The following is a 24,678-nucleotide window of genomic DNA, read 5'->3' on the forward strand; positions in this document are numbered from 1 at the left end:
TCACTTCTGTGTGCACACCATCTACTTCAGCTGCACATGGGATCATGTTCTCCTGGTCTTCACTGCCTTCGGGTTTTATTTCCTGACCCTAACACCCGGATGATCGTGCATCTTCCTACTGGCAACACAGAAGTTATTCCCACAGTGGTGTTCTCAGGGATTGGTCTGTACCTGAGGACGTACACTGAGAGTCTCCAGGAAGATGCTGGTCCTTCACCCTGGCTATCCCCCACTCTTGCTATGACTCAGCATCCTCTATCCTCCTGGACCCCACACAGAGCAATGTGGATACTGAGTGATGGATGGAGTGGTGTCTGAGATGTGCTACTGTTCTTTGATTGGCCTCTTTGCAGCAGCACTGTCCCACAAGAAATCCTGTGGGTATAACACCACCCAGTGTGCTCTCCAGTTGGCCACAAGCTCTTGAAAGGTGGTGGGTACAGCTGAGGAGCTGGGTATTTTGCTGCATGTAGTTTTAAGCAACTTAAGTTGGAATAGTCACAAGTGACAAATATCCACTTTTTTTTTTTTTTTTTTTGGATGATGTAAGGAAGTAACAACTTAAGGATGCCAGGAAGGCCACAGCGGGGATTTGTGGGGAGCTCATGGTGGGAACCCAGTCTTTAGGGATCAGACCACTTACGCTTTGCTTCTGTGATTTTGTGTGGTTTAATTTTTGTTGTCGTTTTTTTTTTTGTGTGTGTGTGTGTGTCCGTTTGTTTGTTTTGGCAAGTCATGTCTTTTTGAGTCGAGTTTCAGACTCAAAGCTTTATCTGTGGAGTATTATTGTACATGCAAGGACAGGGGTGGGAAGTAGCAGGTACCATGTGACCTGACATGAAATATTGGGTATACAGGGTTTCAGGATCACTGGATTTTCTTCCTTTTGTTTTTATAATTGCTTTCCAGTATCTTAAAGACTGGAAAGACTGGGGGGGGGGGACTTCGCTGTCTGGCCCAGGGGGTAGATTGTGTCCACGCCCCACCCATTAGTACACCAGGGATGGCCTTGACTATATAAGAGCTGTTGAAGATGAAATAGGACAGTATTGGTAACACAACACAGTGCCACATATCTGCCTGGTACCCAGCTGTGTGCAGGGGACACATGGACAAACTGGAAAGATGGAAGACCTGCTTGTGGACTAAGATCACACATTTTATAAATAATAGCCCATCATCTTAATGGCTTTCTTTTCTTTTTTTACTTTAAAAAAATCATTTAAAATGTGGGGAAAAAATTACCATTAAAATATTTGCTTCTCCTTAATTTTTTGTGAATGGGGGGGGGGATCAGTCTATACCAGTGTAGCAGACTTGCCTGTTGTTTTTTTTTTTTTTTTTTTTCACTCTTAGCTGTGTTGATAAGCCATGCTGGGTTACTGTACAGTTTTCTAACAAATAGGAGCTCTTGGAAGAAAAATATTTTTTATTTTAAATTATGTATGTGTGTGTCTTCTGTGAAGTTGTACACATGTGTGAATACTGGCGTCCTTGGAGTTGGAATTATGGTGGCTGTGAGCTTTCCAGCATAGGTGCTAGGAACGAAGCTCAACTCCTTTAGAGAACAGCAAGTGTTCTTAAGCCCAAACAACAGCTTTATCTTAAAAGTCTCTTTCTCTAACACTTCCTTAAAAACAGGTTTGTTGATGAATAATTCACGTATTGTTCTGTTCACTGGGCTCGCAACTCATAGACCAGTGGGTTTTAGTCTCTTCGTAGAGTTGTACAACCAGCATCATGGTCAGTTTTAGAACATTTTATTATCCTCGAAGGAATCCCAACCATTAGCAGTCACTCCCCAGTTCCCCCCAATTTCCCCAGTCAACCACCAGTTTGCCTTCTTTCTCTGTGGATTTCCCAGTCTGGGCATTTCATATGATTGGAATCATATCTTCTAAGAGTCTTTTTTTAATTATATTTTTATTTCATTTGAGGTAGATAGATAGATAGATAAATAGATAGATAGAATATGCATGTTATGGAAGACATGTGGAGATCAGATCTACCATATGGGTCCTTGGGCCATCAAGTGTGGCAGCATCCACATTTATCCACTGTCCATGTCACCAAAATGACTGGCTTCTTTCACTCAGAATAATGTGTTTTTCAGGTTCATCCATGTTGTAGCATATATTAATTTTACTATGAGTAACATTCTGGCATTCTGTCTTTATTGATCTGTATATCAACAGACGACGGACATCTCAGTTGCCTCCTTTTTGACTATTATGGGTATCTGTGCACACGTTTTTGTTGAACGTGTTCTCATTTCTTGTGGTTGGCTGCCTGAGAGTAGAACTAATGAGATGAAAATGCTATTGGAATGTGGTGTCTCTGTGTAGTAGAAGCTTCACAGCAAACGAGCCACCAGACATCAGTCATGCGGTTGCTTCATCACAAGTTTCTTGGCACCAGTGGGTCCACTGTTTGAGGAGCTGAAAAGCCCATTTTTCAAAGCCACACCACTCACTGTACATTTCCACCCGTGGAGCATCAGCCTTCAGGCCCTCGGCATCCCCAGTGGCACCTCCTGTTCCTTGCTTCCCTATAGCAAGTTGGAGCTGTGTCTCTGGGCAGGAGGCGGCATCTCACTGTGGTTTTGAATTGAACTCCCCTAATGATTAATGATGCTGGGTATGTTTTCATGTATTTGCAGGCCATCTGTTTGTCTTTTCTTGGAGAAATGTCTGTTCAAACCCTTTGCCCGTGTTCTAATTGGGCCATTTGTCTTCTTTGCCCGTCTCCCCATTTGGCCGGAGCAGGATGCTGACATGCTAACGGGTGACGAGCAAGTATGGAAGGAAGTTCAAGAATCACTGAAAAAAATCGAAGAGCTGAAGGCACACTGGAGTATCCTTTCGCTTGCAGGCCGGCATGCGCTGTTGGTTGCTGCTTTACCAGAAGCTTGGTGTCAGTGGAGCCAAGGCAAGGGCTGCAAGTGCAAGGGCCGCTTCTAGGCCCAGCCAGCAGTGTGGGGAAGGTAGCAGTAAGCTCAGCACAGATGCCCTGCCGATACCTTACCATAGTAGGAAGGTAAGTTGTAGGTGTTTGGTTTTCTTTTCTTCCTCTCTGTGCAAAAGGTAAACCCCATACGCCCCCTCCTCCTAAAACCTCGTTAGTCTCTGGGAAGGAATGTGTGAACCCTTATAATTTAATACCACTGACTCTCCGACCTACAAACCAGCCAGGAAACAACAACAGTGGGGTTCTCCATTATGCATTTTCTTGGCATAAATGATAAGGAATTAAAAAAAAAATAGATGATAAGGAATGGGAATAGGTCAAGTTCAGAGCAGAGACAGCATGTGACGGCATCATCTGGGATGCCTTGTCCGTAGTTCACTGTGTAAAGGGACTCCCAAATCAGGGACAGGGTTCGGATGGACAGAAGCTGCGACAGACGGAAGGCACCTGTCCGTAGAGGATTCCACTACAGGAGCATGATGGGGGAACTGCAGGTAAGAAGGAGGCTTTAGACTATGAAAAGATCCCCAGAGGGTCATCAGATACTTTGGGCTGACCATATCCCAGGCAGGAACAAAGTCTGCAGGTACGGTATCCAATCGGTAATGTTAGAGAACCGTGAAGGACAGGGAAGATAGGTAGGTAAGCCGGTCTCCTTTCACTAGTGAAATGTGTAATTACAGAAATCAGTAGCTCGATGAGTTTGTTAAGCATCTGAGCAATGAACTTACAGTTGGTTAGTAAGAAGCAGGAAGGAAGGCTGCCACATTTAGACTGCTGTATGGATTTACTGAGAACAAATCAATCCATAGAGTCATGGAATATTTTTTTTTTTTTTTTTTTTTTTTTGTAAAGCTTGCATCTAGATTTCATTAGAGGGTTTGGAAAGAGGTGGTCAGACATTTGGATTCTAGCGGATCCAGGCTTCTTACTCAATGATCAAATGACACTGAGTCACTCTGGGGGCTCTGTCTCTTCCACCTTTGATTCAGTTCCTTAGGGAGACTTTCCAAGCATGTGCAGACAGACAGAAGGAAAGCATGTGCAGACAGACAGAAGGAGAGCAGAGGAGAGACAGTAGAAACAAGAGCTCAGGAGATCCTCAGCGATTTGAATGGGTATTGAATTTCAGAAGCTGTGCTCCAACACAAGTGTATATAAAGTCTACTGTTTGGGGCAAGAAGTCGAAGCATGTAAATCTGCATAAAGCTTGTCAGCTGAACCTATGAAAGAACCCTATTGCTTTGGAAATAGTGAAACTTAATAAAGTGTCTAAGTATGTTACAGCTCTCCAGAGACAGCTATGATCTTGGGCTGTAGTCAGAGAAATTCAGAATATAAAATACGAAAGGAGGTAGCACAGGGCTGGTCCTATGTAGCACTTCAGAGCCGTTCAGTCTGGGATATTAGTCAGCCTGTAGAGAAATTAAATTCATTTTGAGGAATGGAACAGAATTAAGGAGGAATCAGATACTCCCCGTCAGCCTGATGGAAGGTCCCGGAAAACAGTTGGCTCTGGGTTGACATTCATAGACTCAAAGTTGCTGTGCCACCATGGAGTCTTGTTCTCTGTGGTCCTGTGTGGAGAAGTCAGGCCATAGAGGACCCTGGAACCTTTCAGTCTCACCTGGATGAGACTTACATAGAAACAGTGTCTGCCAGGTATTCAGGTAGTCCTCATCCACCTTGTGATACAGGCAGAAATTACAAGACACACTCTAGCATCTACAACTCCCACATAGTGGGATAGTAATTATGCAAATCACTAGGTGCTGTGGTTCAGATGAGTAGTTCTCAAAGCCCACATGTCAAAGGGTGCCTCTAGGGAGGAGCATGGGTAACGCTTAAGAGGCTAGGCCTACTGTTGCTGCAGACAGTTATTGCCTTGTGGCGGCAGCACATGTTCCCTGCTACCCACCCCAGTGTTCTGATTCCCGAATGAAACACACACACACACAACTTTATGTTTTAATATGCCCTGAGCAGTTCAGTGGTGGGGCCACTCCCAAACCTCCATGAGGCTACCACATTTTCCCCTCCAATATTCCTGAACTATGACTTACTAAAATCTATATTCCACTTTTGCTGCTCTAGACCCAGTGTGGGGGAGGGGTGCTGGGGCTGCTCTTCCCTGGCTCTTACATGATTGATATGCCTCTCTTCTGCAGCTCTCAAACCTGAACCACGTTCCTTTCCTGGCATGGCCATTCTAAATCTCCCTTCTTCTCTGGTCCCCTTGGCTGCGAATTCCAAAGTCCCGCCTCTGTCTCTCTGCCCAGCCATTGGAAGCAGGCAACTTTATTTACCAATCAGAACCAACTGGGGGCAGGGACCCTCAGCAAGGGCGAGATTTCCCTGCAATTTTGGGAGCCCAATTCACACAATATAAGCATTAACCTAAATCCACAACAGCCTTCTGGGAAGTCACTGGGAGGATACCTGTAAGGAGACCATCAGGTCTTATAATATTTCCCAGTCTCTGCTTCCAGGCTGGAAATATGAACGCTGATTCTGACACCCACGCCCACCATCTGGTACCTTCACCAGAGGCCACATCAATGGGACCCTTTAAAGTTGGACTTGAATCTTCATAACTCATAAGCCTCTCTGTGCTTCATATGGTATTTTGCATTGGATAGTTCATTATAACCATGCAAAAGAGAAAAGCACAATACATATTTTGGTGAACATACATATACATGCATACAGAGAGAGAGGGGATGGGGAGAGAGACAGGGACAGGGATTAAACCTTTCCAGAGGAGGTGATAACTGTACTGTATCTGGGGAGGCGAGTGGACTTCAGGCCAGCCATGAAGAAGGGCAACTAGTGGATACACAGAAGGTGAGAGACGTGCTGCTAGTGCCAGCTGGCATGCCACCCATGTGGAAAGAAGCTACCGGAGATGGGCACAGAGTTAGTTTTTCGGCAAGGCGGCCCAGAATGATGCTAGGCAGAAGAGCATGGGTAGATGCGCCCAGACCTTGCTCTGGCATCCTGTCTTAAGAAGTTGAACTTATTCCCATGTCTGTCTGTCTATCTGTCCCCACCCTCCTATAGTCACTCGGAGCCTTTGACTGAGAGCCCCCATCCTGTGCTCCGGTCCCTTTAGCTAAGAGCTCAGCACCTCAAAAATGAGCGGTTATAGTAGACGCCACAGGTGGCAAGGCTAAGCCTGAGCAGATCTGACTGTGCTGACTTAGGAAGAGACTTGTAGCTAAAATTGTTCCTCCCTCTGGACTCCCCAGAGCGGTTTACGTGAGAAGTCTTATCTTGTTTACCAGGAGATGGTTGCCAATATTGTGGAGGGAGGTTAGTATGAAGTTCTTTGCTGCTTGGTGTGGGGCATATGTGTTCCTGTGAGTGAGTACAGACTATCACAACTGGTTTCCCCTTGTAAGGCAGCCCACCTCAGCCTCTTGATGAATAGACAAGTAACAATGGGGACCCGGCAAGCGATGTTACAAGGCCTTGCCACAGAAATGTCTGGCATTGTGTAAGAGACAGCCATTCCTCCTGACAGTTTGTCAAACATCTGATCCTGGAATGAAAAACCACAGAGGTTAGCACAGCAATCTGTTTCAAAATCAGCGTATTGCCTAAGAAGCCGCTTTTCCCCCCCAAGCTCTGGAGGATTCATTCAGCAAACTTGAAACATCCATGTCCCACATATACAAAGGAAAAATCAACGACTGTCAATATCTTCAAATCACTGTCTTCAGTCCACGAACCCCTTCTGGGATCAGAGCCAGGACTCACCCTAAGAGGTGACATGCAATTCTCCCTAAGGAAACCACCTGGAGTAGGGTGGTTTGCCTCAGCTGAGAGGAAATGTCTCTCCGGGGAGCTGCATCAATTCCCAGTTCCTGGGTGTGGCTTGGTCGCTAGAAGGACCCACTGATGGTGTTTTAGGAGCTCTGCAGGCACCAGCAGTGGAAAGGTACCCTTGGGCCTCAGGGTAAGGCTTGCTGTGTTAGGACAGTGATGAAGAGGGCTTCAGTCAAAAGTTTAGGGGGAAGTGCATGGGTCATGAAGAGACAGGAGGGGAGAAGAAATGACTCCATCTTCAGCTTGTCATGCTCAGGGGTTGTGACCAGAAGGAAAGAGGAAGGCACTCACATCTCTGCCATATGCGCTGCATACCCCAGTAAACTTTCCAGACATATCCATGACACCCAGAGAACCCCGCCTAGCTCAGGAGAGGGACATGCTGTCTTACTTGACTTTTTACTGAGATGGGTGTTTTATCTCCATTTATCTACCTCAAACATTTGACTCTCTCAAAGCTCCGACTCTGACAGAGGCTAGAATTAGCTTAGGTCTGAACCAAGCTTTGTCAATAATGAGGATCTATACCGTTTCTTCTGTAGTTTGAATCTTCAAATCTTTTTTCCCAAGCGGGTTTCTAACATCAAAGCAAAATAGTACAGAGCTACCGTGGTGGGGAGGGAGTGGGGCAGGGAGACGTCCAGGCTCAACACGACAGTGTAGCAGAGTATGAAGACCCCTGTGAGTCCCGCACCTTCAGCAGTGTGGTGGAGGAAGCCCCATGGCTCCGGAACTGCAGCTGCCTCTTGAAGAGGTCGGTGAGGATATAAACTAGACCAGACACCACACACCTGTAGGCCCAACTACTCTGGAGTCTGAGGCAGGTGGGTTACTGGAGCCAGTGGTCTGAGGCTGTCCTGAACATGGTGCAACTCGTAGGGGGTAGAATATCACACCGAAGCTCCACGAAGTTATTACTGCATATGGTTAATCAGAAAGTCAGAGCTACTGAGCAATGAGTCTCCTTGCTCTTAAGACAGCATTTTCTCTTGTTCAAGGTGCATTTATATGAGCTGTTCTTAATATTTCCTTCCTTCCTTCCTTTCTCCCTCCTTCTCTCCTTCCTTCCTTCCCTCCCTCCCTCCCTTCCTTTCTCCCTCCTTCTCTCCTTCCTTCCTTCCTTTCCTCCTTCCCTCCCTTCCTTCCTTTCTTCTTTCTTCCTCCCTTCCTTCCTCCCTCCCATTTTCTCCCTTCCTTCTTCCTTCCTTTTTTCCTTCCTTCCTTCCTTCCTTCCTTCCTTCCTTTCCTCCCTCCCTCCTTCCTTCCTTCCTTCCTTTCTTCCTCCCTCTCTTCCTCCCTCCTTCCTTCCCTTGCTTCCTTACTTCCTCCCTCCCTTCCTTCCTTCCTTCCTCCCTCCCTCCCTCCCTCCCTTCCTTCCTTCCTTTCCTCCCTTCTTCCCTCCCTCCCTCCCTTTTTTCCTTCCTTCCCTCCCTTCCTCCCTCCCTCCCTCCCTCCCTTTTTTCCTTCCTTCCCTCACTCCCTCTCTCCCTCCTTCCTCCCTCCCTCCTTCCTCCCTCCCTCCTTTCCTCCCTCCCTCCTCCCTCCCTCCCTTCCTTCCTTTCCTCCCTCCCTCCCTCCCTTCCTTTCTTCTTTCTTCCTCCCTTCCTTCTTCCCTCCCTTTTTCTCCCTTCCTTTCTTCCTTTCTTCCTTTCTTCCTTCCTTCCTTCCTTTCCTCCCTCCCTCCCTCCCTCCCTTCCTTTCTTCTTTCTTCCTCCCTTCCTTCCTCCCTCCCTTTGTTCCCTTCCTTCCTTTCTTCCTTCCTTCCTCCCTTCCTTCCTCCCTTCCTTCCTGTCTCTCTATGAAGTTCTGGCTGTCCTGGAACTCACTCTGTACATCACACTGGCCTGGGACTACCAACTGCCTGCCAACCAAGTGCTGGGATTAAAGGTGCACATCATCACACCCAGACTTCAATATTTTCTTTCAGTGTTTGGGTTTCATGTAAGAATACATGTGTTGAGTTAAGTATAGGTTTGGATCACATTGTTTTATAATAAACAAATGTATTTCTTCAGACAGCTCACCAGCCGCAGGCCTGCACTCTGGGGTGGGTTGGGCTCCGTGCATGCCAGGGACTTGGATGAGTCAGAGGCAAACACATGCTTCTTTCTCTGAAGGGATTCTTTTAAACAGAAATAATTCTACAGTAAATAACTGGAAGCTGAACTAAAAAACTTTAGGCCAGTTTAATAAACACCTTTACTCATTTCTCAACTAAGTTGAAAGGAAACATGCACAAGTGTGAAAAAGGGGGTTGTTTCTTTGGGAATTGTAATTCTCCTAAAGGGTTAGAAAATGGTTTGTTGGTGGAAATGGGAATTATTTTGCTGAAATGCCCACTTGAATGTGTTTTCATTTTTCAAGTACTTTTCTAGGCTGTCCCTCTGTGCAAAAATAATGGGTGCCCCCGCCAACCCGTGCTTGGAAGCTCTTGAGCGCTTTAGAGAGCTCTGTCTACCTCTGTGTTCTGATGAAGACAATGGGACCTTAACTAAGTTAATAACAGAGTGGGAGCAGGTTCTGGCTCTGTGCCAGGAGATCATAAACAGCAACTCTGAGCGGCTTCCTGACATCAACATCTACCAGCTGAAGGTGCTCGACTGCGCCATGGATGCCTGCATCAACCTGGGGATGCTGGAGGAGGCACTCTTTTATGCCATGCGCACCATGGAGCCGTACCGGTGAGTGCAAGACCAGGCTGAGACCCAGGTGTCTCCACTGCAGGCATGGGGTGGGGTGGCCACTGTTAAGTCACTCTGACTGATAAGACCACCATCTTATCAAGCATTCCCGCCAGCATTTAGTGTATGAAACCAATCCATTCCTCTGTTTCTTCACACATCAGTCACTGGTAAAGCTGTTTCCAGGATCCTGGCAACGAGCTTGTTCAGAAATGAGTAAACACTGTCGCTATTTAGAATGGGTGATTCTAAGACAGTGTGAGGCTTGCGGTGCAAGGACAAGCGTGGGGGGGGCAGGGAGGAGCATGTGACTGCAGGTGAGGTGAAGGAGGTAGATACGATGCTCTTAGGTTGACAGCGGTGGTGGGTCTCCTGTGTTTGTCAGAGTGCCTGTGTTCACAGTTGGCCCTTGAAGCCATCTTGTGACCAGGTAAGAGAATGGGAGACAACACTTTTCCAGTGAGTTATTGGACCAGAGAAGAAACTACTGGTGAACTATGGGTAATGCATTACATTGTATGTTGTATAGGCATGTGGTGTGGTGTGGTGTGTGTGTGTGTGTGTGTGTGTGTTAAGGCAGAACCTAGCTCTGTGGCCCAGGCTAGCCTCCAATTTGTGATGCTCCTGCCTCAGCCCCCTTTCTAATTCTAAGATACAAGACTATGCTACCATACCTGATGGAGATGTATTTTTTCTTGCCTATGCTAAGCTCCTCCAGGTGTGTGTGTATGTGTGTGTGTGTGTGTGTGTGTGTGTGTGTTTGCCCCTAGGTGGTCTTGTAATGTCAAAGGGCTCTGAGGAAAAGGGAGGTTGAACTCAAGTGCTAAAAGGAGGTTTGGGCAGTGCAGTTTTCCCCCGGGGAAGAAGAGACGTTGAGGCTGAGAACAAGCCAGCCGGGCAGATGGATAATCTGAGATCAGAGTTACCCAGTGCCCAGCACAAGACAGGTCACCACAACGAAGACAGTGGGTACATGGGATATGAAAGGGACGGTGTCTGCAGAGCAGGGAACCTTTCCTGGAAAATGTAAAGTCCCCATTCTACAGATGATACATACATGGCCTAACCAAAGAGGATGAGACACAGGGAGAATCCAGGTCTAGATCTATGGGACATGGGACAACAGGTACAGGGAGTGGTTCTGAGTGAAGCAGGCGGGGCAGGGCCTGTCCCCACTGGAGGGGAGCCTCGGGTGGTAGACAGCTGAGGGGAAAGTACCTCGATCTGCATGTCAGGAACAGAAGCAGGTTTAAGATCTAGGCTGTCAGTATTGAAGGAGATATCCATCCCGTGTGACCCTAGGTCAGCAGTCAGATCTGGGTCAAAACTAGTTGTGGGCTGGGAAGAACCTGAAGAGAGCCAAGGCTCCTGTAAACAGGTAGATATCAGAGACCCACAGGCCAGCCAGTGGCTCCAGACCCAAGGGTGTTTCCAGACTTGGGCAGGTGGCTGCTTTTGTTCCCTTGTGGTGAACAGCTTTGGAGATGTCTGTGAGTCAGCTCTAATCTAACCAGTAAGATGCTGTCTGGAGGGCTGAGACTAGAGACTTTCCCATGAGCAGTGGAATGTCTGTCCAAGGTGAGGAATCCTGTGGGTTTTCTGAAAGAATGAATCGAATACACAGAGATAAGGCCGCTCTCTTGGAGCCATGCTGAGCATTGACTGACGTGGCAGGCAGTCTGTGATGGTTGGCTCAGTCTCTGAAAGCTGGAGCCTGGCCTCAGGAGCCCAGAACACAGGCAGCACAGTGAATGGATGGACCCAGGCCAGGAGCTGCAGACTGAGAAATTCTGCCTTTGTCCAAGGCTCTGTGGCAGCCCTGGTCCCCTATCCTTGGCTGGCTGGCCTTTGAAGCATTGCTCACCCCGTCGTTCCCTTCTTCTTTCATTGAGGCTACCCTGCTAAGGCCAACTTGAAGCAGCCATTTAAGTCACCCCCACCAGTAAGCTCTAGCAGTCCCGACTGCATTCCAAATCTTTCATACACATGCACAGGGACTTCTGCACAGCATAGCATTGGCCCAGCCTCACTTAGCTGGCAGTTTGACCAGCACTCGAATCAAACGGAAGCTTTCTGCATAGGTGGGGCCAAGTCCTCCACAGCAGTAGGACTTGTATGTGTGAGAAATTTTCCATTGTATTTTCGTGGTGTTGGCCAGCCGTGTTCTCCCTGTAGATGTGTGTTTTGTCCTTGCTCACAGAGACAGGTTTTCAAGCCCTCTCCCGTCTAGGAGGGACTGCTCTGTAGCATGCTGCCCTGGCCTACTTCCCGTGAGTAGGACTCTCGCCATTCACCATCAGAGAAACTGTAGAGCAAACGTGATGAGCAGCTAGAACCGACAGAGTTACGAGACTCAGGGGAGACACTTGGCCCCTTCAGCTCAGGACAAGTAAAGATGCTGAGCACGGACCAAAGGGTGAAATGCCCCACGAGCCCCTGACAGCCTCAGGACAGGAAGGGAATGGGAAGGTGGCGATGGCTTTCACGTGCTATCTGTCACCTACACAGGGGCCTGCGGCTGCTCTAGGCCAACCTTTGCTGCCATTTAGCCAAGGACGCAGGCAGTTAGCGAGGCCTGGGTTACTGAGCTGTGACTTGGATTGCCATCTGCAGGAATAATTTGACAATGTCAATCTACTATTCGCTGTGCCGGATTGAGGTCAAGCTGAGACTGAACGCTGTGTCAGTTGTGACCTTGGGTAAGCTTGACCTGCTGACTGTGGAGGAGAGTGTGTCCAGATCCCATCTTCATTCAGCACACTGCTTCCAAACCCCTACTTTGTGGCTCACTTATTTTACCCAATAGATCTTACTTAACTTTATGGTGCAATTTTCTACAGACTTTTTTTAAAATTAAGTCTTCCACAAGGCAAAATGTCCGTATATGTACCTCATTCTCTTAACAGATATACGCTGTGTCATCTCAGCCATAGTTTTATGTCCGGTCTGTTCATTGTGCCAAACCATGCTGCGGTTCAGATCAAACTATTTGATTCCTCCTTGTGTGCTGATGTGGTCAGATCTGCGTGGTATATCAGTACAAATCCCTGACTGCTCTATTTTAAGTCGTGCTGATTTTAAATTTGGATAGCTGTTGTCACCAAGTTGTACCCTGTCCACCACAAGATCACTTTGTCCTCAGAGGAATATGAATCTGTCCATGAATGATGATGATGTAATAGTAGTTGTCCTGCTCTAAATTTATTTCAAAATATATCAGGGCCTTCTCCATGCCCTTAATCAAGCCTTGGGTGAGATTCATTGATATTCATTTTGGTCATTCATCGTTCTGTCTCCCCTGACATAGACAGGGCCATCTATAGCTAAGGCCTTCCCTACAGCATTGCTTGCCCTGAATGCCAGTTTGGCTTCAGTCTGCTGCCCTCTGATATAACCTAGGAAATGACTTCCCTCAGGATGCCTTAATGACATGTTCTCATCATGTCCCCACAAGGTATCCCTCTGTACAGGGGTGCCCCAGAGTTTTTTCTATCTGTTTCAGTCTCTTTTTATAAAGCCACAAATTGGACTAGGGCCCACTGCGAAGATTTCATTTTAACCCAATTACCTTTTAAAAAATCCTACCCCCAGATGCTGTCTCATTTTGAGGTCTGAGAATAAGGGGTTATAGAAGGATTAGAATTTGGCCCATATTCCTGGTATATGCAGCTCAGACACTGCTCTTCCCTATTTGTAAAAATTACCTGACCCAAGGGTTGGTCCCTCTGCATCTGTTTTTCATGAGTAGAAGACACCTGTCATTCTTGGAAAAAAATAGCCTTTCAGCTTGTAGGACCTCTATTTGAATCCAGGAGCTCCAAGGGCATGCAGCAGCCCTTGTCAGCATGAGTAGAAGCAACTAGATTCACCCTGGAGACTCCCTTTCTAACCAGTCATGTAGACACTAGCTGACCAAGGAAGGAAGCCTGCACTGTCACCTACTGCCTGTCCCCAACTCAGGTCACTCATGTTCCAGGACAGTGTCTTACTGCTGAGTTCTGTGGCTTCCTGTGCCAGCTCATGGGGCAGACTACAGAACCTTGTTGTTTGCCTGTCTACCTTGTTTTGGTGGACAATCTCTCTTTCTGGCCTTCTCTATGCTGGGTCAAAGAAACTAATAATATCCCTTTCCTTCAAATCCTACCAAGGTGGACAAACTCCCAAAAGAAAGCTGTTCTCTACCCTAGGGACCAAATCACCGGAAACCTGTCATGTTCTGTGTCCAGTCGTGTCTATGAGTAGTACGTGTGCACAGAGAAATTATCTCTGAGCTTCCTACTCATGACAGCATTCCCGGGATAAACACATTTTCCACCTCCAATTTGCTTTTTCTCTTGCACTTCCCCCAAGGTGTTACAGAAGCTCTTTGGCTCTCCTGACAGAGCATCTTCCCTTTCTTATTACAACAAATTGCAGCGTAAGTGGAGGGAGAGCAGATCTGAGGGAATCTCTGTGGATACGGTGTCCTCCTTCCATTCAATCTTGTGGTTGGCTGCCCTTTCAGCTAGCTACAAAGCTGCTATTTCTCTTCCTTTTCTCACCTCTTGGACGAGAAAGTAGGCCGTGTGTGTCGGGGGTGGGAGGGGTCTACACACACAGAAAATGATAGATATAATGTTGAAAGGCTTAAAATGTTGATTACATATAAAGCATGTGCTTTATAATTATAAAATTTTGGTTAGTACATATATTCCATGCCATTTATTTGTATATTCTGAATAAAAATCCATATTGAGTTTTTAGAAATTCCCCAAGGATGGATGAATGGACTGTCAACTAAACTGCATTAAGAGAACTGATTACTCATAAATGTGATGAGAATAGAGAGTGGCGATAACATTTGTAAAGAGCAGTGAGAGGTCCTTGAGAGAAACGAGAAGATGTGGAGCAAATGTCTTTTAAAGTCGTAGTTGCCGCTTTTGAGATAGCCAAGTTATTCTGAGCAAGAAAAACACCCTCTGAACTAGTTAATGTAAAGCCCCCGAGCTTGTTAAAGCAGACTGCCATGAAAAATGGTTAATATTCTCATTGTTCAGTGTGTCCAAGGGAAGAGGCACAGCCTGCTTTGAAAATAGACAATGGGCAACCAGAACCCCAGAACAAGAGAACTGATAGTGGTGGGGGAGTGGAGACAGCACCCTGCTCTGCAGAGAGTGAAATGGAAGATAGAAATTGCCCTGTCTACACAAAGGACACCAATCATACTAACACTGCCCTTCAGAATTAAAGAGGAAACAATCTGCTCTCACTTGTAATGGGAAGTATCACTGTAATGCCCTCCCAGAGTGAGATAAATCGAGTTCGCCAACTATAAAAGCATCTTCAGCTATTTGTTAGCCTCGGCTTCTAGAGAAGTAGGTAAAAGGACCTGAAGAGCCCCCTTCACCTTTCAGCATCCTTAAACCCAAGGCTGATTGCTGAGATTTATTAAGAGCCTGCCGTGGTCCATGCAACTTGCCCATCCTTGTAACCCCCACGGCCCCACTGAGGGAGCACTTAACCTGTCCTGCCTTCTAGAGGAAGAAGCTGATATCCTCATGACTTCCTCTTCAATGATAGAGCCATGGCCTCCCGCTAACCCCCAGGCACATTTATTTTACTTCTTTTAGAAAAGCATTTGAGTCGGAGGAAATTTGAGTTCTGGTTTGGATATCAGATGTCCCCAAAGGCTTACATGGTGAAGGTTTGGTCCCATAGTAGTCAAAGTTGATCATGGTGGCTCTTTATAAATCAAGGCATTGACCTGTTAATGATTTCATAGCTGAATGACTATTAGAAAGTGGGACTTAATTGGAGGAATATTAAAGACCTTTGAAGGATGTGTCTCTAGCCTCTCTTCTGTCTCTCTCCCTTTCTGCCTCCTCTCGACCTCCATCTCTTGCTGTCCTCACTGCTGTGAGGCAAGAAGCTTTGTTCTACCTCATGTTGTTGCCTTTATGTCTCAACTTAGTCCCAAAAGCAACAGAACAAGCCACCTATGGAATGAGACCTCCGAAGCCACAATCCTAAACAAGCCCTTCTTGTCACACTTGATTGGGGGTGGGGTTAACATTTTGTCACAGTGAGGTGAAAGCTGTGTGATACACCAGATTTGCTTCACTGTAAAGTGGAGAGTCACCACATTCACACTGCAGAGAGCTCTGGTTAACTTTCCTCCTCCCCACCCTGCCTTCCCACTGTAGACGGACTTGGAACTGGCCCATCATGATTGACAGAAAACCAACTTGATGTGTGCACACACAGAAGGGCACTTGCTTCCCACTGAGCTTTACAGCCAGGGACAGGTCAAGAGTGCCAGGACGCAAGGCCAAGCTGTACACTGTCTTTCCTTTCTCCTTTCCCACAGCATACCAGAAGACAGCTTTCAACAGCCTCCAGTTCACACTCTCTAACCCACAACTGAGCATGTGTGCTGTGCTTCCCAGAGCCACATTTAGCAGTGTGCATCCTACAGAGACCACTGTGAGTCTCTGTCTCTCTCTCTGTCCCTCTCTCTGTCTCTCTCTGTATCTCTGTCTCTTTCTCTCCCCCTCTCTCCTCTCCCCCTCCATATATATATGTATGTATATATATGCATATGTATATATGTATGTATATATATGACAGGTGCTGGCAGCTCCCACAAGAGTATAGGTTTGGTATGGGACATCCACCTTCCAGGCGCTTGGAGGATAAGTAGATTCCAAACCAGCTAGAAGAATGGTGTGTACAATGTTCTTCCACTCAGAAATAGCCCCGTGAAGTGTCATGTAGGAAGGAATTCAAAAGGAGGAAAGAGATCCAAAGGCTAATAAACCAGACTGACAGACAAAGCAGCATCGGAATTCTGCAAGAGCCAATTCCTAGAATCTCAGAGGCAGCAGCAAAGCTTGCTTGGACCAAGCTGGCTACTTCAAAAAAAGACTTAATTATAAAAGGAGAAGGTGGATCTGGGAGGCAGGCAAGGTCACATCTGTGGGACAGAAGTCACTGAGCTGGCGTGCCTGCTCGTTGTGTGACGGTTCTACAAAGGTTCTTGGCCCCTGGTGTGCATCTTCTATTTCTGTTGGTAGACAGCTCTGTTCATGATGGAGATGCCGCCAAGAGAGTCCACCTGGATTTCAGCAAGAAGTCTGAAAGTGTCTCTGTATGTTGTCTATCGATAGAAAAATACAGACTGCTGAGATTGAGTTACACCTTTGAAGCAGCTGTTTCTGCTCCCTAGTTACTAGCGGATTGATGGACCCTTTGGAGTAAATGAGTAGTGATATGGCTCTAAGTGGCCTTTTAAAAGTGGCCCTAAGTCACCATTTTTATCTGAGTAAGGTGAATAAACAGAACTTATATAATCATATTTTTCAAGGGATTTAAAACTGGGAAGAATAATCAATACTTCAGGAGAATAAACCAAGCTCAAAACCATCATTTTAATTAGAAACATTTGGTTGGTATATGGTATATGGCAGGGGTATATCAAAGGTCTACATTTGGAGCTTAGGTAGCCGTAAGTTAGTACAAATGACATCTATTTCTATACAGGTATGTATGTGGGGTATCTGTGTATATACTAACATATACAGAGCATTCTATAGGACATATATTTTTAAATTAAAATAGTTTCTGACCACAAGAAGGTAGATTTTTAGCTCCTAAACACATCCAGACATGTCAGGCTGAAGAACTAGATCTGTTTGGTGGCCACACTTCCCTAGAGCAGAGGCCATTCTGGGCAGGAGCTGCCTTTTTAAAATGTACATGTATCGGTCAGCTTGCAAAGCATCCTCCCCACCCTGGCTGGCTCTGTTCATCTAGGCTCATTGACCACCATGGGTTTGTAAGCTCTCAGTGTTGCCTGCTAGCCCTGTGTGGCCCTTTTCACTTGACCAGGGAGCGGGAAATGGAATTCCAGGAAGCTCCTGCTCAGGCCTTCAGAGACCCAGAGAACAGAAAGAACACAAGTACCCAACTTGCACTCGTGAGTTTTCAGGGAAAAGACAGCTTTTAAGCTAAAAATATAACAGACCCTGTTGAGATGGGCAAATACAATATAGTCTCTCTGGGATTATAGAAACACAACATCTCTGTCAAGGAGTCTTATTTGGTCTCTGTGACCTGCTTCTTGATCACCCATGAGCCCTCTGTGCCCAGGGCGCTAAGCACAGGCACATGGCTTTGTTCTTTAAACAGTGTCTCCCAATGTAAGTTTCATGGAGATAATGTTCCCCAGAGCTCTGTTAATAGGGGTTTCAGGCCACTTTGCTGTTACCAAGGCCCCATCCAAAGCCAGATCACAATACCTTGTTTCCAGATGTGTAAGTTTGCCAGCGGTCTCTTGTCAGTGTCTGGGAACTATTCATTGGATGACTAACAGTGAGGGATGCTTCTCTGACTACTAGCCCGTGACCCAGCTGCATCTGCTGCCACTCTTTCCCTTCACTAGTTCTTTTGAATTCTTCTTGACATCATTTCTATTTGTTTTGATCCCCTAAGTAACATTTCAAACTTTTATCTACCAATGAAATTATTTTAACACACACACACACACACAGAGAGAGAGAGAGAGAGAGAGAGAGAGAGAGAGAGAGAGAGAGTGAGAGAGGACTACATAAGCCTGGGTTGGTGGTACGTAATTATAATCACAACACTGGGAACAAGGAGTTGTCAGGAACAGAAGGTCAATCCTGACTACATCGCAACTTCAAAACCCTGTCAAACAAACAAACAATAAATAACCACCAAATCAGCCTAATTAAATGTACTATATTTTTTTCAACTCTCATCATGCTTTACATTAAAAAAAAAATCCTTTTTTTACTGGCTTCCTTGAAACATCAAACAGCATTCTGCAGATTTTCTCGTCCTGAGCTATAACTAGCTTCCCTTGTTCCTGCCTGTGGAAGGTGGAGGCTCGTCTCTCTCAATCACTGCAGAGGACTTGAATATAAAATTCTCATTCAAAGTCATTTTCAATGACAGGCACAAAGACCTGTTGCCAGGCTCCTGTGAGCATTGTCTCTGGAGCCCTTTGGACTCACTTCCTTTGATCTGCCCACTTTGTCCCTTGAGTGGTCAGGAATGGCTCTTTGATGTGTTTAGGCCTAAGCATTTTTTTTCTTTCATTCATGTAAGACCATTTGTTTTAAAGACTCTTGTCTTGCTATTATCTCTGTTGAAATTTGTCTATTTTCTTTTCTAATTTAGGCTTCTCTGTTTTCCTGAAGGCACTTTGGTTCCTTGTCAAGCTCATTTCTATGTCTCGCATCTCTTGCTTTGTGTTCTAGAGGCTATCTGGGACTGTATCTTTCAGGTCATTAATTGGATTCATCAAACTTATTTTTTAATTTACAAGAATACAATCCTGATCTTCAGTGTATAGCTCGTCCTCCTGTTTTTAAAGCTTTTGTTGATTATGCATCTTGGAAACCTAAATATTTTTTTAAATTCTCTTTCATTTGCTAGATGATCTTAATTTTCTTCAAGTTCAGTGTTAGCTCTATTTGCTTTGTCTGTTTTTCTTGTTTGTTGTTATTTGTTTTTTGTGGGTTTTTTTTTTTTTTTTTGAGTCTTGGGTATTTCTTGGCTGTTTATGTTTCAAAACAACTTTATTGATATAAATCACATATACATAATCCCTCCATGTAAGAAACAGCCCGGTGACTTTGATGCCCACCCCCAGAAGTATTTTCCCGTACACTCCAGTCCTCTCAAACACAACCTGTTCCTACTTCTACCCTAGGCAATGACTGTACCTTCATATTTGAAACAAAAGGTTAGAAAGCCTGGCTTACAGCTTTGGGCTCTCAGAATGGAAGCCAGTAAGAAACCAGTAGTAGAGAAGGAAGGAAAACCAAAGGTGGGGATCAGGACCCCAGAGAGGAACTAGGACAGATGGATTGTCCTGCTGCTCTGTGTTGTGCTGGTTCACTTGGTGGCCAAGGTTAGAGAACATTCTGTTGTAGATGATGGTGTGGTTAGAATAGCATCTGTTCTGTTTATACTTGTCTCCTGAATGACTGACCTAACACACAGTAGGCATTTTGCATTGGTACATTCAGTGCATACAGTAGGTGTGCATTGGTAGGTTCAATTAAACATAGTAAGGTATGCATTGAATTGGACCTGGTGTTGCTATAGGTGGGAGGAATGGTTCCTGCATTAGGGTTTTCTAGACTCTAGATAGAGTTCAGAGGGACAGAACTGATGCAATGAATGAATATATATTGTGGATTTATTAGAGTGGTGGATAGGATGTAGTCCAGATAGTTCAACAATGGCTGTCTATGAACAGAAAGTCCAAGAATCAGGTCACAAGGCTGGATGTCTTTGCTGATCTACAGCATATGCTGGGATCCTGGAGAAGTTGACTCTAATGCCAGTGAAGGAATGGATTTACCAACAAGAGCAAGTAGACAAAGAAAGCATGCTTACTTCTTCCATGTCCTTCATATAGGCTGCCAGCAGGAGGTGTGGCTTAGATTAAATTCCGATCTTCCCACCTTAAAAAAAAAATAACTGAATTAAAGATATACCCTTCTACCTCAAAAGTCCCATATTAAAAGTGGGTCTTCCCAAGTCAAATGATTTAATTAATTAAGAAAAAAAAAATCCCTCACAGGTGAACCCAGCCACTTGGGTTTTAGTTAATTCCAGATGTAGTCAAGTTGGCAACCAAGAACAGCTATCACAACTACCCTCTATTAACATGACACACAATAATATATCCCTATGCTAAACTTAATTAAAAATTAAAACAATAACCTAGTTGTATTTGTGCTTAGCATGACATAAGTATCCCACATACAATCACATATATAATATGAAACATGTTATATATTCAACAAGGTTGTAATTCTACCTAAAGTTATATAACTATTTCCTCATGCAACCACAAACACATTTCAAATTTTTCAATAGGTGGCGATGTTCCTTGAGGTACATCCTTTTGATTATCTCTAAATTTAAGTATGATAACAACTAAATTTCTCTTAATTGATGTTTCATTACATAATAGGGAAATCAAGGAAAGAAAATACAAAATTCCATACAAATTAAATTCTTAACAAAATATGACAGAAATATTCATATTGGTCATAATCCTTGTGTCTGTACCTGGTCATGTGGCCTTAGCTGGTATTTGTAGCATTTGGGCAACTTCTTCATGTAAGTTGCTCTTGCTTTCAGGCCCTGCTCGGGCCTGATTATGTATATACCACTGTCCTTTGATAATGGACTGCTGTTGCTGCTATGCACATACTACTTTATAGCTTGGCAGATCAGATACTTGTTAAGTAGCTTCATATGGATATTTGGTAGCCCATTATAAAACATTCTGTCTCCATTAAGGCCCAATAGCAAGCCAATAACTGTCTCTTTAAAGAAACGTAGTTGTCTGTAGTTAATGCTTTACAATCCCAAAGGTATCTTCTGTGATTGTCCTATAGCATCCTGGACCTGTTGAAGAGCCCTCTCCTGTTTCAGGCCTCCCACAAAGCTAGCAGCTTTCTGAGTCACTTGGTATGTAGGTTGGAGTAACACATCTAAGTGAGGAATGTGCTGTCTCCAGAATCCAAATAGACCCACTAAACACTGTGCTAGTTTCTCAATGGTAGAAGGGACTGGATATAATAACTTATCTTTCATTTTTAGAAAAAATATCTCTGCATGTCCAAAACCACTGAACTCCTAAGAAAGATTTTTTACTTATCTATAAGTCCCTTGAATTTTGGTTTGATTTATTTCCCATTTTAGGACATACATATGCATTACCAACAAGCCCAAACTGGTTGCTACCTCCTACATACTTGGTCCAATCCACACAGTGTCATCAATTTAGTGGACCAATGTAATATTTTGTGGGAGAGACAGATGACCATAATCCATTTTAATGAACTTAGGACACAGGGCTAGAGAGTCAGTATATCCTTGAGGTAAACTGTAAATGCATAGTGTTGGTCTTCCCAACTGAAAGCAGATTGCTTCTGATGGTCCTTATGGACAGGTACCAAGGAAAGGGCATTCTTTAGACATCAATAGCTGCATATCATGTACCAGGAGATGTGTTAATCTACATACCACATCTGGTACAGCAGCCATAATTAGTCACAACTTGATTAAGTTTTCAATAGTCAACTATCATTCTCCATGATCCATCTGTCTCTTCACTGATCAAATAGGAGAGTTAAAAGGAGATGTGGTGGAAACCTCCACCCCTCCATCTTTTAAGTCCTTGGTGATGACATTCATTTCTGAAATTCCTCCTGGGATGTGATACTGTCTTTGATTCACCATTTTCCTGGTAGAAGCAACTTCAGTGGCTTCTATTTGGCCTTTCTAACCATAATAGTCCATACTCCATAGGTCAGGGAACCAATGTGGGAATTCTGCCAACTTGGAAGTATGTCTGTCCTAATCATACATGTTGGAACTGGGGAAAGCACTACATGATAAGTCGGGGACCTACTGGACCTACTGGACCTACTGTAAGTAAGATTTCAGCCAAAACTACAGTAATCAACAAACCTCCATGAGCCCCCATTTAACTCGAGGGCCCCAATGTTTCTTGGTGTCTCCCAGAATCAGCATCAATTCAGATCTAGGATCCAAAAAACCCCAGATAGTTCAAGTGCTTGCTTTCTTCCAGTGTACAGTTACCCTTGCAAAAGGCTGTAGGTCCCTCAAGGGAAGGATGAGAGAATAGCTAACTGCAAAACTTGTAGGCATTTTATCAAGCTCTTTCCTCAGGAGAACCTGGCACCCCTTCATGCCAGGGATTCTGGGTCTGCAAACTGACTGAAGTCTAGAAACTGGTTCACAGGCTGAGATCCTCGTTTGCCACAATCCAATGTAGCCTTTCTTTCATTAGTTTGAGAATTTCTTTGCTTATACAGTTCAAACAAAAATGTAGCAGTTTGTTGGTTCTTTGTTTAATCTGTTTCATGCCTGGAAACATCATGATTGATTGATTTATCAGGTCACACCATGATAAAAATTCCCTTGCCAGTGCTACCAATTATGGGCCAGCTCTTTATTGTCATTGGGTTGTCTATGCTGCCATTGCAATAGCTAGGGTCACCTTGCTTTTGGTGATTCAGTGCTGCTACGTGGCCCCTGCTACTTTGGCCCAACTGAACCCACTGCATTTAATTCATCCAAATGGGCAGCAGCATTTCCAGCCCTCAGGTCTGCCATGAAGAAAGGGGCAGCAACCAAGCTCTTCTAATGTGCTGGTACCCCCTCACTATTTTGTGTCTCGTAAGATTCATGAAGGGCATGTCTTCTGGGCTTTCTCATTATGGAGGATTAGTTTCCACACAGAGTATCCACTCTAACATTGAAATTTTCCCCGGAGCCTTAAAATCTCTTCATCAACACTAAGCCGAGGGATATCAGGCATCTCCAATTCTTTCCAGTAGGCCATCTTTTGACAAACGCTTCAGCCAACCATTCACATTTTGACACCTTTTTAAAATGGAGTGACCTTCCATATTAAGCCTAGATCCGTCCTTCTGCATATAACAGATGTGATCTGTCTCCATTTCGATTTGAAGGCTGTGACTGGGGGAGCTGAATGCCTTACCCAAGGCCACACACCCAGTAAGGGGCGAAATATTTCACACTTGAAACATTCTTCGCACTACCTGTCCTTCAAGATGACTGGCAGATTCAGAGTGAAACCTGTGCCCATGAACCTAGGCCTTCCATGAGGTGGCCCTGGCGTGGCTGTGGGTGGAGGGAGACTGCCCCTTTTGCTCAGGAGGAACTGAGCCAGGAAATCTGCATGCCCTCTCATACCCCAGTTTCAGTTCTGAAATACCTTTGAAATTATTTTCTCTGGGCAGCAGAAATACTGAATCCTCTTCTCCATTTCAGTCTCTCAGTGAGACTTTTCATCTCGTGTTGTTTCATAGACTTTAAATAACATGTAAGTTCCATGAGGGCTGAAAGGGCTTGGAGATCGTGGAGATCGGACTTCCAGCCAGCAGATAATTCAGTGCAGCTCCCAGGTGGGAAAGTCAGTGTCTGCCCTGCAGAGGTGAATCATGTGTGCCGCTGTGTCAAGCTGCAGACTCTGCTCAGAGAATTAGCTGACCTTCCTTGAAGCCTTCAGTTTTCCCATGCAGTATATTTCTAGTTTGCCTTTCTTCACACACATTCTCTGTATTTGAGTAGGAATCTGAGTCAGTAGTGCCTCGAGGAGGTGTTTTCAGTCCATTAGAAGGTTTGGCTCAATTATCCAGAGCTAACCAAAGTCTCCAGGCAGCTCCAGGCAGCTCCAGGCCTAGGGACCGCTTACCCTGATGGGGAAAGGGGCGTGAGGGAGTTTCCTCTGATGTTGTCACTCCAGACTGGCAATAGTGATGGATTCAGAGGTTGGTCTGGTGTGGTGCCACACATGTGGAAGCCCCAGCACTCAAGACGGTAGGTGAATTCAGGTCTGCAAGTTCCAAGTCAGCCTGTGCTATAGAAACAAGTTCCTGTGGAAAGAGAAAAGACTTTAAAAGCAATTTAATGCAGAGGTTGCTGAAGCTACTTTTCATCCCCCCTCCTAGTACATATCCTTGTCTCTACCCTTCCCAGGACTGTGATGCACCAGAAGGTCTGGTGAGGACTGAAGGTCACTACAGTATTAGAAAATTTGCTTCCCACTTGGTGTCTAGTTATTGGCCCCATCCTCATGAGCTGACACGTAGGACTTTCCCACAATCCAAGAACCAAGTCATGCAGTCTCCTTGCATTACAGGGGGATTCATGTCCATTGCTGTTCGGATTGATCATGACTTGTACTTTAATACTCTGCTACACAAAGCTTCTCAATGGGCATACGTGTACACATACTCATGGACTGGGCTGGAAAAAGAACCAAGGGCCTCACATGTGGCCTGTGTCACCGAGCCATACCTCCACCTTCTCTGGCATATATAATACATAATTATTAAAATATTAATCAAATTTTATGTCATTTGAAAAATCACCCCAATTCCCAATAAACTGACTGCTTGGGCCCAATGGGATTAGCAGATGGTTTCATCCTGGTATCCTGGTTCTTTGGCAAATCAAAAGCAAAAGCTATTGAATCCCTCTGCTTGGTCAAGGGTTCTCAACAATGGTGATAGTAAAAGACTCAGAATAAGGGGCCGGAGCCATCTGAAATCTACATTAAGACATCGTGGTAACAGTGGTGCCAACAGTGGGTGGGAGTGAGACGGAGCTAAAGTTCCTCTTC

General features: G+C 45.1%; 1 protein-coding gene across 1 annotated transcript in view; it reads left to right on the top strand.

Moving 5' to 3' along the window:
• Positions 1 to 24,678, top strand: part of SMYD3 (SET and MYND domain containing 3) — a 522,821-nt gene that overhangs the window by 431,782 nt on the left and 66,361 nt on the right. The window contains exons 9-10 of the mRNA XM_080922774.1: positions 2,766 to 2,853; positions 9,302 to 9,476. Coding sequence (XP_080778900.1) covers positions 2,766 to 2,853; positions 9,302 to 9,476 — 263 coding nt within the window. The remainder of the gene's footprint in view (positions 1 to 2,765; positions 2,854 to 9,301; positions 9,477 to 24,678) is intronic.

Source organism: Micromys minutus (assembly GCF_963924665.1).
Source record: "Micromys minutus genome assembly, chromosome: 1".
In the NCBI taxonomy this organism is placed as follows: Eukaryota; Metazoa; Chordata; class Mammalia; order Rodentia; family Muridae; genus Micromys; species Micromys minutus.